We start from the raw sequence: 17,411 nt of genomic DNA, 5'->3' as shown, positions 1-17,411 counted from the left end.
TGTTAAGAAATGTGTACAGAGGAATGTATGACCTTGATATATACAATGATGGCTCAGACACACAATGAAGTTGATACTGTAATAGCCTTCAGCAAATACGAGATAAAATATATTAGCTGAAGCGCTTCTATGGAATTTTAGTAAAACCATTTTCCCTTGTGATCACAGGGAGCTCATGTTGGGTAAGTAGTTATTTACCATGGGTCAACTGATAGTAATAACTTACCTAAACCTAGTCTTACGTGACTTAAGAGGTCATCACAGTCAGTATGGCTAACTCCAAGAAAACTGACGCACCACAGCTGAAAATGGATCTATGCCAGAGAGAAGAGTTACTGTTTTCTTCATCTTTTTTGTCATTCCAGTATGCCAGGGTAAAACTTGTCAGAGTTTTACTTTACAACCATACTATAACCTGTCTGTGATTAAGGAATATTTAAATATTTGTATTGTACTTGAATACAGCACATATATGTATGTGAGACTCATAGAAGTTTCTAGACTGATCTGTGTGGGTAGATAGCATACATGGCAGTAATCATTCCACATTTCACGTATTATTAGGGTTATAAAAGTATTTTCTGTGGGGTATGAATAACTTTTCTGCATAGCCAGCAGTACCAGTTATTTGGGTTGCTTTAGGGTCTGACTGGGCAATCAAGCTAATGTATCTCACCGTAGCAGAGGCAACAGAATAGAGCATCTGTGTTCACCACAGCCACTGGAGCTTATCACTTGCTTTTATAAGGAATTGCTGGTAAGATGAAACCTCAGATGGTGGGAACAGCTAAGACATTAGATACACATTCTCTTATGCTCATTTTGTTGGAGAGCTAGAAATGTCTTAAAATGCAAGATTTATCAAAGCTACCTTGTCCTATCCTGAAATGCAGATTTCTCAGTTGAAAAGGTGCTTCTCACCACTGTCATACGATATTCATCCTTCTTGTTCATTGTGTTGTAGAATCACAGAAAGGGATCTCTGGAAATCTTCTAGTCTACCCCCCTTCTCAAAGTATGGTAAACCGGAGCACAGGACACTGTCTCGTCAGGTTTTTAAATGTCTGAGGATCAAGACTGTACAACCTCTCTGGGCAACCTGCTCAAGTGTTCAATCACCCTTACAATAAAAATGTGTTTTTTCTTACTTTTAAATGGAATTTCCCATATTCCTAAATCTGTGTACATTGCCTCTTTGCCTTTCATTGGATACCACTGAGAAGGGTCTGGCCACATCTTCACTCAGGTATTTATATATATTGATAAGACACCCACTGAGCCTTCTCTTTAGGCTGAGCAGTCCCATCTCTCTCAGCCTCCCCTCATATGTCAGGTGTTCCTGTTCCTTAATCATCTTTGCGGCCCTTCACTAGATTTGCTCCAGGATGTCCATGTTTCTCATGTAGTAGGTAGCCCAGAACTGGACACTCAAGATGTCTCACCAGTTCTGAGGGAAGGATCACCTCCCTCAAACTGCTGGCAGGGCTCGGCCTAATACAGCACTAAGACTTTTGTTATCTTCCTCTGTTGCAAGAACATGTTGCTGGCTCACGTCCAAACTGTTCTCTGCAAGGACCCTGAACTCTTTTTCTGTGCAATTGTTTTCCGGGCAGTTCTATAGCTTGTAGTACTGCATGGGGTTACTCTTCCCCAATGCAGGACTTTTCATTTCTCTTTATTGAATATCATGAGATTCCTGTTTGCTCCTGTTTCCGTCTTGCCAAGGTCCCTATGAATGGCAGCAGAAAACATTTGGTTTATCAACCCTTTCTCCTCAATTTTCTGTCCTTGTCAAGGGATGCACTCTGTTCCATCATCCAGGTCATTAGTGAAGCTATTAAACAGTGTTGGACACAGTATTGAGCCTTGGGGTATACCTCTGGTGAGTTGGAATTTGTGTTTTGATCACAAATCCTTGAACCTGGCTGAACTGCCAGTTTTCCATCCCCTTCGCTGTCAGCTTACCTAGTTTCTACTTCATCAGTTTGTCGACAAGGATGTTATTCTACAGACAGTGTCAAAAGCCTTACAAAAGTTGAAATAAACAATACCCACCAATTTTCCCCTCGTCCATCAAGCTAGGCATCTCACTGTAGAAAGCTCGTTAAGCATGGTTTCCCATTCATAAATCCATGCTGACTGCTCCCAATCACTTTCTTTTCCTCCAAGTGTTTGGAAACTGCTTCCAGGATTATTTACTGTCACTGAGATGAAACCGACTGCCCTGTAGTTCTTCAGATCATCCTTGTTTTCTGCCTTGAAGACAGGAACAACATTTGCTTTCTTCCAGTCCTCAGGAACCTAACCAGGTTGCCTGACATTTCAGAGGCTGTGCGTGGACTCATGACATCAGTAAGCTCCTTTACCACTCCTGGGTAAAATCCATCAGGGTCAATGGAACAATTTGTTGAGTTTGTCTAAATGTTTCCTAACCTGTGGGTAAGTCTTTGCTCCAGGCTTCTTTGCTGTTCTGTGGTGCCTGGGATTTCCAAAGGTCAGTCTTACCAGTAAAAACTGAGGCAAAAAAGCCTCATTGCAGCACTCCAGTCATGAGAGTGGTCCCACCACGTTTCTGTGATGGCAACCAAGTCGTAGCCTGCCTGCCGCACGATGGCTTCTAGCTCCTCCTGTTTGTTACCCATGCTGTGTGCATTAATGTAGATGCACTTCAGTTGGGCCATTGCCTTCTCTCCCAACCTTGCCATTGTTCCCCCTGGCACAGCTCTAACAAGCCTTGTTTTGGCCCCGTCCCCTTTCTTACCTAGTTTAAAGCCCTCTCAATGAGCCCTGCCAGCTCCTGGCCTAGGATCCGTTTTCCCCTTAGAGATAGAGACCTGTCTGAGGCCATCAGGCCAGGTGCCGAGTAAAGTGCCCCATGGTCAAAAAAAAAAAAAAACACAAAATTTCTGTGTTGGCACCAGCCTCTGAGCCACGTGTTTATCAGGTGGGCTTTCCATGTCCTCTCTGTACCCCTCCCTGCCACCGTACAGATAGATGAAAACACCTGTACTCCCGCTCCATCCACTAACCACCCCAGTCCCCTAAAGTCCCGTTTGATAGTCTTCAGGTTTCTCTCTTCAATGTCATCACTGCCAGTCTGGACTATGAAAAGAGGATAATAGTCAGAGGGGCAAACCAGGTTGGGAAGCTTTCTGGCAATGTCCCTGACCCTGGCCCCAGGGAGGCAGCAGGCTTCCCTACAGGTAGGGTCAGGCCAACAAATAGGTCCCTCTGTTCCCCTGAGAAAGGAGCCGCCCACAACAATCACCCTTCTTTCTGTCCTGGTGGAGGCAGTCCTGAGGCATGGAGTCGACTTCCTCGCCCTAGGCATCCTCCTGGGTAGACTTTCTCCCTCTTCCTCAGCTACTGGTCTCTCAGGCTCCAGGGCCTCAAACCTGTTGCGTAAGGGCACCTGGGAAGGTGGGGCCGGTGGGGGGGGCATTGCCTGCGATGTCGACCAGGGACCTGTTTCCATTTCTCCTCAACTCCGAGGTCCTCTCCCTCTGCCCAACAGCAACAGGGCAGGGGGTCCACCCCCATCTGGGGTGTCTCACCCCGGCACCTGTCCTTCAAGCCCTGCAGAGAGTCGCTCCACCAGTCTATCTCCCACTCACTCCCTGATATCCCTCAACCTCTTGACCTCCTCCTTGAGTTCTGCCACAAGGTGGTCCAGGTCGTCCACCTGCTCGCACCTCACGCACACAGTCTCTGTGCCCCCCCCGCAGGTGTTAGCAACAGGCTTAGGCACTCCCTGCACCCAGAGATCTGAACTGCTGCAGTTTTGAGTGGGCAGTCGGTCTGGGTGTGTACAGACTTCCTGGAGAGCGCACTGTGCCTGGTGTACACCATTGCAGCTGAGCTAGCGGTAGACCGCCATTAGAGAAGGTGTTCGTATGGGTGGGGGGAACGCTCTGCCCTGCCTGCGTGAACTGCCGGGTCCTGGTGGCTCCCTCAAGTGGGCTCGATGCCGGAAAAAATAGCCCTGCCTGTCTGCTCCCCTGCTCCACTGCAGAATGCGGCTGCCCCAGAGCCGATCGCCTCGGCAAGATGAGAGGGGACACCAGGTAACGCAGGACTTGTGCCTCCTGTGGTCCATCCTTTTAAATAAGTGTGTCTGAAAATCTTTCCATTTCATCCAGTTCTGATTATTTTAACCAAATTAAAAGTGTGCACACAAACACACACCACAAGACTTGCCTTTTTGTAGTATCGAACACCTTCAGGATGTAAAATCATGCGATTGTTGCTGAGGCTAACAAAATGTGACATTGCACTTTTGATTGGTCGTCGTGGATGAGATGTAATGAAATCCTAAATGTGTAGCAGTATGCTTGTGAAAATGGCTTTGTTGAAGTCGTCCTCTCTCTCTCCTTGCAGATCAAGTATTCTGTAATGCATCCAGGGACTCATGTATGGCCCCACACAGGGCCCACCAATTGTCGGCTAAGGATGCATTTGGGCTTGGTGATACCTAAAGAAGGCTGCAGAATTCGGTGTGCCCAAGAAAACAGGTATTTCACCCTCCCTCCTTCTCCCTTCATTCATTTTCCCCTACCTTTCTCAACCCTGAGAAGTTGTGGTGCTGCATGTAGTAAAAAGAAGGAAAAGAAAAAAAGATGCTTCACTGATCAGGAGGTGCTATGTATTTCATTAAACAGGCAACCTACACCCTCACTCCTGCTACAAACATATAAATGTCAGTTGTCAAACAATGCCAGAAGGATCTTTGGAAACAAAGCTGCTCTTTTCTGCTATAGTGTGGAAATAACATTGTTTTTAGTCTATGAAATGTCTGTGTTTACATTTACAATGTCAATCTAATAAACTTGCCAACAGAGGTTTGTTTTATTTTGTTTTATTTTGTTTTATTTTGTTTTATTTTGTTTTATTTTGTTTTATTTTGTTTTATTTTGTTTTATTTTGTTTTATTTTGTTTTATTTTGTTTTATTTTGTTTTATTTTGTTTTATTTTGTTTTATTTTGTTTTATTTTGTTTTATTTTGTTTTATTTTGTTTTATTTTGTTTTATTTTGTTTTATTTTGTTTTATTTTGTTTTATTTTGTTTTATTTTGTTTTATTTTATATTTTATTTTTTGCCTTAGAATTCTTCACTTAGTCAGCAAAAGCTGAGACTAAGCTATAGCTGCCTTTTCACCTCTGTGACCAAATACTACTGTATTTCTGCAGAAGTATTGTTCCTAGCTGAAACATTTGTTCTAATTCAATACAACTCAATTAAAAATATTCCAACTGAAGTTGATTTAAAGGTTGATTTACATCTATAAAGTGTTTGGCACAACGAGTTACACAGGTAGCAAGTTTATTCAGAGTACATTTTGAGTAAGAATTCTTGTCCCTTTAGGCAGAAATTTATGCTGACTTGGAAACCAGTTTTGTCTCTGTTTTGCGGGAAGAAAAAAAAAAAACAAAAACAAGAAGGAAGAAGAAAAAGCAATGGCTTAGATGTTACAATCAGAGCATATACTCCCCTGGGAAATATGAGAAAATCCTAAACTTAAGTTAGGATTGGGTTAGGTTTTTACATGATATTATTAAACACAGGAAAATATAGTATTAACTATATTACTTTTTTATTCGAAGACTTACCTTCCTGAGACTTACATGGATTTCTAATAATGGTTAATATTTATGTATCTCTATATATCTACCTTGAAGATTTTGTCTTGTCTGTAGCATGAGTGCAACAAGTGTTAATTTTGAAATATTTTCATAGTACTAATGTACAGCTATATTTGATATTGAGAAATCCACTCATGCCTGCATGACTGTAATATATAGCAAAGTTGTTTTTTTCCCCAACGTCTGAAAATAACTACAACAAGAATTTTTTAGAATTTCTGAGGATACAAGTATCCATCTGTTAAAAATGTCGCTATAGATGTGTTAGGGCTCCTACCAACATAACGTTGACTGTGACAGACTATTAAATAAGGTATAAAACATACACTACCTAGGTTGTGACACACGTGTTTATTTCCAGCATTCCAATTCAATATCCAAAACAAGTTTAAAATACAATTTGGGATGAAGTTAGAGGTAGATAATGGGCTTAGAGTACTAATAGGGAGATGTGGGGTATTTTCACTGCAGGACACTATAATGAATTCAGATTTGTGGGGGCTGAAAGGCATTACCATTAGGTGGCTGTTCAGTAGCCTGTGTGAACAGAGTGGTGGTTTTTATTTATTTCTAAGAGACCAGGTATCCACAGCTCACCACTCATTAGGCTGGCCACCCTTCCTTATCTTAATATGAACAGCAGGGATAGTGGTTTGGAAAATGAATGTAACTACACCCCCCTGGTAGCAACAGCCCCTCAGCATCAGGGATGTGGCAGGGCAGAGTGGAAAAACGTATGTTGCTGCTGGTATGCTGCAGACAGCACTTCAGTGTCTAGGCTTCTGAATCTGGCTCATTCTTATGCATCAGACTCGCTCATTTGAAATGTAAAACTTGCACTCAAGAGCTGACTACAGCCTGTTTTGGAATGTGTTAGCTTTAGTTGATTTTGGCAAGAGCTATATATTCATAGTCAAAGACAGAATTTCTTCACTGAAAACATTGAAAAGGTATGTTCACTAATCATGAGAAGGGTGGGTTTGTTAACATCCCTTTCTCCATGAAAGAGGTGGGAGAACTACTGTGGAAAGAAATGATGTCAGGAGAAAAACATATCTTTAGCATTTTCTGTTCCTCCTCTCCTGCTGGTTCAGAGCAGTAGGAAGCTAGTGGTTTCTAACTTGAGCTGGCTCAGGCATGAAGGTTAGTGTATCAGGGGTCAGTGCTTCGATGCTTTCCTTTTCTGGCTTCCTGTCCTGCTACTGCTACAAGATACAGAAATACTGAGAATGTTGTGCCCAGTTACCTCTGTGCCACCCAGTGTAGGTGTTTAGAGGGGAAATACTACTCTTCAGCTCATCCTTTGATGTACACGCTTTACTATTATACACAATTTACTATTTATTAGCTTTGTCTAATACTGAATTTTACTCCATCACTTGCACAGGAGTCTTTATGTTGCTGCTAGGAGATTGTGCACCTCATGTTACTCAGCACAGCTATAGTAATTTTAGCTCGTTGGGCCATTCTGAAGTCCCAGCTCTGTAAAGTACAGGGTACAGTGCACAAAAATGGGAGGTAAAAAATATCTAGTTATCGAAATCAAACATCTCTGTCGGGCATGGTAATCATGTTTTGAAACAAAGCTGCAGAATTACAACCTTAAGCAGAAGTCAGTCCACGATCTCACCTGTGACAGGTGAAATAACAGCTGTGCAGGTGACATAAAGCCCTAACCCAGAGTGGTTCAGCACCAGACAAGAATAATATCCTCCCTGTGGTCCCACTGTGAAGTGTTTCTCACACCATGAAGGCATCTGGAAAATATTTATTTGCATACTAATGGTGTTTTTTGTAATCTATCCAAAAGGGGCTAATAGTTCTGTCAACTTTATGACTTCTTCTTTGTTGTGCAAAACAGCCCGACCCAGTATGATGCAAATGATAGATCCGTGCTTTTAACCTCTGAAGCTATTTCATCTGGATGCTTGGAGTTTTTATTGTCCTTTACTGAGCTACACTTTCAGGCTATTTAGTGCAGTCCTGTTCAGGCTTGATTTAATTTAGAGGGTGAAAAAAAAAAGGCCTGATTCTTTGCCACATTACAGCATTGACTGGAATAATACCAATGTAATTCTAGTGCAGTAGCAGAGATTTGGGGCCTGTATGACATAGAACATTTTTGTTTATTGGAAAGATGATTTGGTACCAGAAAAAAAAAACACATGATTATATTTGAAACCTGTAAAAGGCTTGTTATGTGGGCCTTCGTGTCTGATGTCCACATGCAAGACAGTGTGAATTTTTCACTGTTATGCTGGTTGTCCAGTGTTTTAAATATGGTCAGATGATCATTTCTATCTCAATTTCCATTTCACTTCAGAACATTACAGCACAGCCTCATCAATGTTGTTTTTTGCTTTTGTTGAGTTAAATGTTCAAAATACATAGATGATTTAGGACTCTGAATCTCATTTTCACCCTGATTTTGGGGGAGAAAAAATAAAGAAAATCTCCATGATTCACATGTATGGGCTAAGCAATATATTTCCATCTTTGATTATGATTGGCTTTGCTTCTTTCTCAGCACTACTGTTTGCAGTTCCTAATTCCTTTTAAGGACATCAATCCTCATGGACTGCTTTGCTTCCCAAGGGATCTTGTTGAAAAACTTTATTATGTAGTCATTGCAGAGTGACTTTAGAAGGTAACATTGGCTGTTATTGACTTGACTGACTGTTACACCATCTCGGGTGAGACTGGATGAATAATCAGACTCGTGCTTCTGTCTTGTTGCAATGCAAAATAAATTTGCTTTGCTTATGCCACTGCTTGACTTTATGATAGACAAACCATGCAACACACAACCAGCTGCTGTGTCTAAGTGCAGAAGAAGTCTGAGATCAGAGGGACAATGACAAATGGCTAGCACAGTGACATTTTACAGTGTGGTGACAGTAACGCTAATGTTCACTGATCATATGCTGATTTTTTTTCAGTACTGAGTGCAGTTAACCAGGCACTAAACCTCTTCTCAAAATTATGAATCCAGATCTCAACAGGCTAGAGAAGTGGGCCAACTGAAACTACACGAAGTCCAACACAGGCAAATGCAAAGTACTGGAACTGATAATAGATTAACACTTCGCAACAGTATAGGATACATGATGACTGGATAGAGAGCAGCTTTGCAGAAAATGACTGAAGGTCCTAGAGGACAAGCAACATGTGCTGTCATTTTGATGAAGCAGTTTGAGGGGAGCAATTTTTTCCCTCTCTTCTGAACACAAGATATGGTAGCTGCAGTTCTGTGTCCAGCCTGGGGGCTCTTCAGCACAAGGAAGTCACTGATAAACTAAAAGGACTCCTGTGGAGGTTGAAAAAGAAAAAGCTGATTAGGTTTAAAAAAGCTGACATTATAAAAAAGTTGACATGCTCCAGTCCTCTACTGAGTGGACTCAAAGAATTTGGAGTCTGAAAAAGAGAAGGCTAAAGGAGAGCCTGGTTACTGTTTTCAGCTAACAGTGGGAAACCATGCACAAGACAGACTCTTTTTGGAGGTTTGTAGATATAGAATGAGACATTAATAATGGCATGAAGGTGTGGCAGGGGAGGGTCAGGCTGGGTGTTAAGAAAAGGTTCTTCACCGAGAGGGTGGTCAGGCACTGGGACAGGCTCCCCAGAGCAGTGGTCACAGCACTGAACCTGTCAGAGTTCAAGGATTATTTGGACAATGCTCTCAGACACACGGTCTGATTTTTGGGTGGTCCTGTGTAGAGGCAGCAGTTGGACTCCATGATCTTTGTGGGCCCTTTCTAAATCAGGATATTCTATGATTCTCTGAGACAACGGACACAAAGAAATAAATGTTCATTTATTAGGCTGGTGAAACACTAGAAGAGATGATGGAATGGTTATCACTGTAGATACTCAAAAATCCAGTAGATAATAACCTGAGATATCTCATCTAGCCTCAAAGTTAGATCCAACTTTGCAGTAAGACTTGCTCTCAGCAGAAGCTTGGAACAGATAATCTTCTGAGGTTTCTTCTGACCTTAATTATTTCATGATTTTATATTTCATAAAGCTGAAAGGAGTACTGATTCTTTCAACCATTAATATTCCACCATTAATATTAATTTTCTTTCTTTTTTTTTTTTTTTTTTTCAAACAATGGAGTTTCTCAAAAATAAGCCAGTTTGAATAAATTATGTTTCTCTTTTTGTGCCTAACAGAAGTGCAGATCTTGGAAAGATTTTGCTGTTAAAACTTGGCTTTTCCACGTAGCAATGAATGCTCACCCAGAGTGGTTAGGTCCCCTTCAGTGACCTCCTCTGCCTTAGCATTACTTGGCAAGCAGAAGAGGATTAAATTATGTGGCCTCATCCTTTCAGTTCAGCTTCAAAAGTATAACCTGACCTAGCATACGCTATGTCATTGCAACCTTCCCCTGATGAAAAATCTGTAGGCTCTGTGCTTTGAATGGATTTATGGGACAAGACTGATAACACCCTTGATATTATAAAGCAGGATCAGGGCTTAAGTCTGTTGTTCTGATTTTCAGAAAAAGCAGACTGATGTAGCATAATTTATTTTCAAAACATATTGCTCATCATACCGCCAGTTTCCATTACTCATTATGTGTATATCTGATTAGAAAAGTGGAGAAGTTGATTATTGTACCAGTACCTCTAAGCTTGATGAATGTTCCCAGGTTATTGGACTAAGCTCATTAAAATTAAATAAATAACAAATATTGCAAATGTCTGAATATGTATGTGGGCACATATGGGCATAACTATGCAGAGGAAGAGAAAACAATCCCTCAATAATATGAAGCTTCATTAGACTGATCTTTCTCTACTTTTATGTCAATTAAGACTCAGATGCTCTTATTTATATCTTAATAATCTTAATTATATCTTGCCTATAAAAACTGCCATGGCACTTCAAATACTACACTAACGCATGTTCTCTTTTTGTGTTGCAGAACCTGGGAAGAAGGGAAAGTTCTTATTTTTGATGACTCTTTTGAGCATGAAGTGTGGCAGGATGCTGAAAATTATCGCCTGATATTCATTGTTGATGTGTGGCACCCTGAGTTATCAGCACAACAGAGACGCACCCTTCCTGCTATTTAAGGGGTTACTTCTGATGTGAAGAGCATAGGAGAGAGGACCCTTCAGAGTATGCAAATAGAAGCATGCGGGATTAATTTATCCTGCATATGAGGAATACCAGTATTATAAGGGTTAGAAAAGATGATAATGGCATTTTACAATTACAGAGGACTTGAGTTTAAAAAAAAAAAAAAAAGGCAAGCCATGTTTTTATTTGTTTGTTTTTTCTTTTTTTTTTTTTTTTTCCACACTGATACAGCACTGATATGTATTGTTTTTCTGGCTGCAAGTCTGAAAATACAAATCTTGTCAGCCAAAGAGCAATAGGTTGGGTTTTTCAAGCTGAGGAATGTGCAGATGTTTTTGCCATGCTGTACTATGCATACAAAACCAATCAGTTACCTGGCTGGCCATGTTCAGGCCCAAGATTGGCTATACTACATCCAGAAAATGCTTCCCATGTTTCTATCTGGGTAGCAGCATGTGTATTATTTATAGACGTATGCATACAATCAACTTTGAAAATCATGTGCAGTTGCAATGTTAACTGCTTTAGGTGTAAAACATGTCCCTATGTTATCAACTGTAGATAATGTGAATGGGTTATGTGTGTTTTGTATTTTTTCTACCTATTTTTCTAGCATAATTATGAACAAATTTTTAATTAACCACTATTTTTAAAAATAATGTATATTCAAAGTGCATCTCTAGCTATAAGCAGAAGGAAAACACTGTATATGAACAAATTTCATTTTTGCCAACTGTGGCCTTTGCATTTCCAGGGAAGCAAGAGAATAGAAACTTGCATAATCAGCTTCTTAGTGTTGTTCTTCTAAAACAAAATAGTTCTTTTAGCAGGTGACCTTCAATTTTGTAATGTGATTCTGGAAGATGTTGAGCAGATATGACATCTGTAGACTTGGATGTTAAAGTGCTCAACAGTTCTTAAGATTATGTGGTGAGCTGCTGTTCTTCCTATTGTTATAAAAGCTTGTGTTGTGATAACTGTTTTCTACCCAGCAAGAGTCTGAGGCACCTCCTTCCACGGGCTCCTTTCAGGTTGGATGGTCTTTCAGCAGAAAAATATCTATGAAGAATTCCTTGAGGTTGGAGCAGATGGACAAAGTCCTTCAAGGTTTTCTGCCAGAATGTAAAGCAAAGAGCTTCAGGTTAACTTGTATTAACTTCTGCTGCCAGCATCCTACAGAGTGCTTGAATGATCCTTTAATTGAGCTTATGGTATTCTCTTTGTCTTGAAACGCATGATGTAATACTGAAGCAGTCTTATCACAATGCCATTTACAACGTACTCTGTATTTGCCATACAGAATTTACTATATGGTGAAAAGGCCTTATTTTCAAGAGAGAAATCTTTGTGGATGTTTAGAGCAATCTGCTGATTTTTACATCTCTGCTATTTCATGGGAGATGGAGGGTGCAGGACCCTCCACTGTTAACTTCTGAGAACACTAAAAGGGAAGACAGACCAGAGGTTGCACTGATGTTTATGACTGGCTGTTATCAACTGACCTGCAAAACCAGTGGGGTGTGGATAGGTGTGCTAGGATGCTCAGCTCTCATCAAGCTTGTTAAGAGCAGTGGCATCTCTAGCATGGGTTGTGAGAGACAGGTACTATGCAAGGAGACATTAACGTTACTTAGTCTTCACAACTTTGGCTTCGTTGTCCAAAGGATACTGAACAGTTGTCTTATTTCTTTAATGTTCGGTAGTTTTGTACTGCAGAGACAACGTCATGGTACCTAAGTATTACAGGCACTACAGCACATATGGCATGATCAGAATGCAACATTTGCTAAGCAAAATACAGGTTTGCATTTCCGTCAATTGAATGTTTTTCAGACTTGTATTTTATTAAGTAATTAAATCTTGTAATGCCGCATAACACATGGTGATTGCACCATAATTTGTTGTAACCAGTTTCTGGAGGTGTGCACTTTAATTTCTTTTTTGACTATTAAAAATAAATAAAACATACTGATACTCCTCTGATCAAGAGTAAGTTTTAGGCAGCAATATCAATTAGGCTTTAATGTGTTTTCCAAATCAACAATAACACAGAGTACCATCTACAAGAAGGTAACAGTTCTCAATTAATCATCATGAAAGCTGAAAAGATTTGTTTCACGCTTTAAAACATACAGAAATACTTTTGGAGAGCTTTAGGAGAATCATGTACAAAACTTGAAATAATGTACCCATTATATCAAGGGGCCATAGTAAAATAAAATTAAAAAATTAAGTCAGGCTTTTTTTGTATCTCTGTACAGTGATAACGCAGTACAAATTATAAACTATTTTGTAATTCTGTAAAATAAAGAAATAGTTTGTAAAGGAGGAATCAAGAACTGTTTAAACTAAAACTAGTGGCTTAGGAGTATTTTAATACTGCATTTTAGTTTCTATAGCTTGGAATAAACACTAAAGCAATGCTAAAAAGTTTAGAGCTTTATTTATAAAAATTCACTCTGTCCTTCAGATTGTTTCATCGTTCCTTTGAAGTCTCTTACGTTATATTTTTAGGTTGCAATCAACAAATAGATCAAAGTAATCTACCCAAAATTTGTGTGTGCCAAAGTAGCACTCTTCATTAAATTTTGTAATGACATATTGGCCATTTGCAATCTTAAGTGCCTTGAATGTGACAAGGTGTATTGTGAATTGCTGCTGCAATGCTAAAGTGATTCGACTATCTGCCTACCTGTCAAGGAGCTGAGAGCATCTCTTTTTGTTAGATACATTTATTGAATCAAGTACATAAATGGTGAGGATATATATAGCAAAACATGGAAATCAGGCAGCGAATAAGTGGCATATTATTTTATGTATTCCTCTTTGCCATCCAGTATTTCATGTTGAAAAAGCTTTTACACATTGAAAATGCCAATGGATGAAGTGAATGGAAATGCTTTTTAAATGGAGAGCCATTGCAAATTAAACATTTTGTTCTTTAGATGTATTTACAGAGGGAAGTGCCAGAGCAGGGCATTATAGCCTCCTATTTGTAAGGTAGTATGTACTTGTCACAATGTTAAGAGGTGGATTCCTTCCCGCCTGTAGCTACCTTGCTTGCAAGCACAGAGTCTGTATAAGATCCTACAGTTACATATGATGCCCTATATATCTATATTTATTTATTCATGTCACAGTCAAAAAGTAAATAATTCTGACCTTCAATAATTAATCTTCAAGGGCTAGATTTCAGTGATATTTGCAGTTCTTGGGCAAAACATTTCCCACTTGAAAAAACAGTAATGGGTCATCACAAAGATTCAATAGCAGTGGTGGTAAGTTTCTCTTAACAGAGAAAAAATGCAAACCAAAGTGTAGTTCTTCATTAATGCTGCAGTATAGTAGTCAATGTCTGTCTCATTTATTTTTGTTTGTTTTACTTTACGCTTTAAGCAAGTTCTCTGTGACAAATCCCAATGTCTGTGTATCTTCATGATGGGGGGGAGGAGAGCAATTTTCTACTAGGTTGTTATGCCAGGGAAGGGGGAATGGAAGAAATTCCAAAGATAAATGGGCTCAATCGTCTTATTTAATGTTCCTGCATGCCTGAGAGCGTCTGCTTCTTTTTCTGATTCCTGTGTTGCCTTGCTAGGAACATTCACTGCCTTAAAGATGTGCTGCTATGGAGGCCAGGCTTTGTATCAGTAACACACTTCTGCAGAAGTTTATTGTGAATGAGGCTATTCTGTACGTACACAAGCAGGTAAATCCCAGGTGTGTTAACAGAGTCTGTCAATGTCCTTTCTGCTTGTGCAGGCTTAAAATGTTGTAAATGAAGGCAGCATTTATTTGCTCCATTTGTTAATGATGACCATGTCCAGTTGAACTAGACCATCACTTTCAGTGTAGTGTTTATGAATGAATTCAGTGGATGTTCCAGAGTTGTATGAAAAGCTCTTGTGCTGCCTATTATCATCTCATTTTATCTATATACGGTTTACACTATTATTTTTGATATGTTGGTGCCAACCACGTGTTCTAGTAATTGTCAATGCATGGCAATTAAATTGAAGACAAAGGTGTGTACAGTGGTTGTAACTGTTTTAGGAAATAAAGTCACTGCACATGCAACTTGATAACGATTTTTCTTTTATTTCTTTAATCTGGTTTCCATTTCAGTGAAGGGATGGGACTCTTTTTTTGCAGGTAGAGCAAAGAGAGAGATAACAAACTGATCTTTGGCATTTCAGTTCTTCTGTTTGTCCACATTTCTTTCTAGGAGATGCTTGCTCTGAATAATTAATTTAAAGTTTTTCTTTCTCATTTAACCATGGCCCGCAACTGCAATCAGCATACCCTTCTGGCTACACCTTTCACCGGCTGCAGGAGGGAAGGGGGTAAATGGCTCTGCAGAGCTTTCATTTGTCGTTGTGACCTAAATGAAAAAATCTGGATTGAGCCATTAATCACTGGTGAATGTGTCCAATGGGTCTCCCTAGTACGCCCCTTGCGCACGCACACACACACACGCACACACATCTAATAGGCTCCGGAGTTGCCTGTGGAAAAACACATCGTTAAAATTAAATAATTGCATTCCAAATTGTCTGTCTGCTGCCCACACAGCTCCTTCCACTTAGCTGACAGCTTTATAAGGGCTTCAGAAGTTAAGAATAATTTTTGCTAGATATGAAATAAGTGACCCCCTATAAGCAGTATGGATGAGGCAATCACAAAGTGTCATGTTGAATGGCATTATGCTGGCATTGATTTTTTTTTTTTTTTTTTAATGCTAAATCCTTCTGTAGAATTCGAGCACGCTATAGATGCTGCTATTTCTGCCCTCTGAACCACTTTAAACTGCTAATTTCAGCACAGACTTTAAATTTAAGATGCCTTGCTTTAAAACATGTTTAACCTTGGTTTCTATAAAACTGAGCATCCCTGCCGGCGGCTTCAGGAAAACTTCTACTGACACTCCCTGCTATCTTTGAAAGGAGAATGCAGTCCCACCACTTCCATTATTTTAATGCCACAAGACCAAAAGAAAAAAGAAAAACAAGTTCTTTACATATGGACAGACCCCTGCTGTGTCTTCTTTTACATCCTGTGTCAATAGAAATTTTGTTCAGCTTTGGCCCTGCAGACAGACAGATGGCTGGTGGCAGTTATTACTTGGGCAAGAAACATGAAGGAGTTGTTCTCAAGCAAAACGCGTGCACATGTGTGAGTGTGTATCGTGTGCTCTGGTTTCTGGTATGGTGGAAGTCTGTGAATGTTTCCATGACTGGCGAGTAGGAGCTCAGTCCAGGGCCAGCAGCGGCTGGGTGTTCTCGCTTTCCCCCAGGTCCTCGTGTTTCAGCGTGCCGGCTTCCACCACCGACTGGGACCTGAAAGCAAGAACAGGCACATGCCAGTGAGGGCTGCTGCAGAACAATTACTGGGATCCTTTTGCTTCATTTTGTGATTTTTGCTCCTGTTCATTTTCACCTTTATCACCTTTTATTTATTTATTCTGGTCTATATAAACTATTTGAGACACATTCTTTTAAATATGAATAGGGAAGTGACTCCTTATTTATTTCAAATGCATTCAAAATATTTAGTGCATAGCTACTATGTTGAATCCATAAAAAAAATAATTAAATCCATTAAAGGTCTGATCCTGAGAAACCATGGGATCTGTTAGCACTTAATGTCCTCCTAGGCAACATAGCTTCTGCTACTGCTTACTGGATTACTTTGCACGAAAAAAATAATGTATACAAGTGCTTGCAGGAATGAGTCTCAGCTCATGCTTGTGACAGGCCTGGTGACTGGCAAGTAGATAAATCACATTTTACTGATGGAGGTGCCTAAGGGACAGAACTTCCCTGAGTTATCCAAGACCAATGAAGAAACCAGACTTAATGTGACATCAAGGGAGCTTCTGCTGTGCTGCCCATTCCTGCCATTTATCTTTATCTCCTTGTCTACACCCTTGAAGGAGAACCTTGTTCAGGGATAGTCCATTTTAAATTCATTTCTGTCTTCAAGGTGGGAAACATAGCTTGTCCTTTGCTTTTAATGGGCAAAAAGAAGCAGAATAAATGAGTAAGAAAGTGAAGTATTGGGATTTCTGGCAGTGACAAAAGCTGAATGGGTTTAGCTTAATGGGAAAATTCAAGAGGATTTCATTTTCTGAGGTCTGTGTGCTCCAGTGTTTGCCCACTGAGCTATGATGGGAGAAACTGATGAGTGTGTTACAGAGATTCATTATCCTCCGTTTCCTATGTTTTGGGCTAGGAGTTGCCTCTCCGTGTGGAGCTGGAAATGAGTTTTAGAGTAAAATCACTTTCTGTACAGAGAACTTTTAAAAGGGAACTTTTTCAAAGGTAGCAGGAGCAAGCATTTGCATGTTGCATGATATCATTTTAAAGAGCCAGTTTTCTCATGGATACCTTTTAGAGTTAGGGGTAACTCTCATTACCTGCAGGATACGTTTGTAGTACCCAGTTGCTCATTATGGTAAACTCAGTTTAGGCCTTAGCTGTTTTATGCAATTAGAAATCTCTTCTCTTTTGATAAGAATCACTAATAAATTGCATCCTGTGGTACTGCAGCGCTTGATCAAGACTCAATAGTGTGACTGTGAATAACTTGTAAGATTATTTTCTTATTCATATGCCTGAAGCTTTCATTAAAGCATAATAAAATTTTTTCATTAAAAAAAAAAAAAATCTCCAGAGAGAAATAACAA

At 39.9% G+C, this 17,411-nt stretch overlaps 2 protein-coding genes across 7 annotated transcripts in view; one reads left to right on the top strand and one right to left on the bottom strand.

Moving 5' to 3' along the window:
* ASPH (aspartate beta-hydroxylase) overlaps nt 1-10,897 on the top strand; it is a 112,793-nt gene extending 101,896 nt beyond the window's left edge. For 2 of the 6 annotated variants that reach the window (XM_032180660.1, XM_032180661.1), the window contains exons 26-27: nt 4,378-4,511; nt 10,572-10,897. In XM_032180660.1, the coding sequence (XP_032036551.1) occupies nt 4,378-4,511; nt 10,572-10,722 (285 nt within the window). In that variant the 3' untranslated portion in view covers nt 10,723-10,897. The remainder of the gene's footprint in view (nt 1-4,377; nt 4,512-10,571) is intronic. The other 4 variants (XM_032180658.1, XM_032180657.1, XM_032180656.1 and 1 more) reach the window with 2 other exon arrangements.
* Nucleotides 10,898-14,804: 3,907 nt separating this feature from the next.
* CLVS1 (clavesin 1) overlaps nt 14,805-17,411 on the bottom strand; it is a 101,669-nt gene continuing 99,062 nt past the window's right edge. Inside the window, exon 6 of the mRNA XM_032182194.1 lies at nt 14,805-16,062. Coding sequence (XP_032038085.1) covers nt 15,975-16,062 — 88 coding nt within the window. The 3' untranslated portion in view covers nt 14,805-15,974. The remainder of the gene's footprint in view (nt 16,063-17,411) is intronic.

The sequence above is a fragment of the Aythya fuligula genome, chromosome 2 (assembly GCF_009819795.1).
Source record: "Aythya fuligula isolate bAytFul2 chromosome 2, bAytFul2.pri, whole genome shotgun sequence".
Classification (NCBI taxonomy): domain Eukaryota; kingdom Metazoa; phylum Chordata; class Aves; order Anseriformes; family Anatidae; genus Aythya; species Aythya fuligula.
The sequence above is the reverse complement of the archived record's forward strand: the minus strand, read 5'-3'. Positions and strand labels throughout refer to the sequence as shown.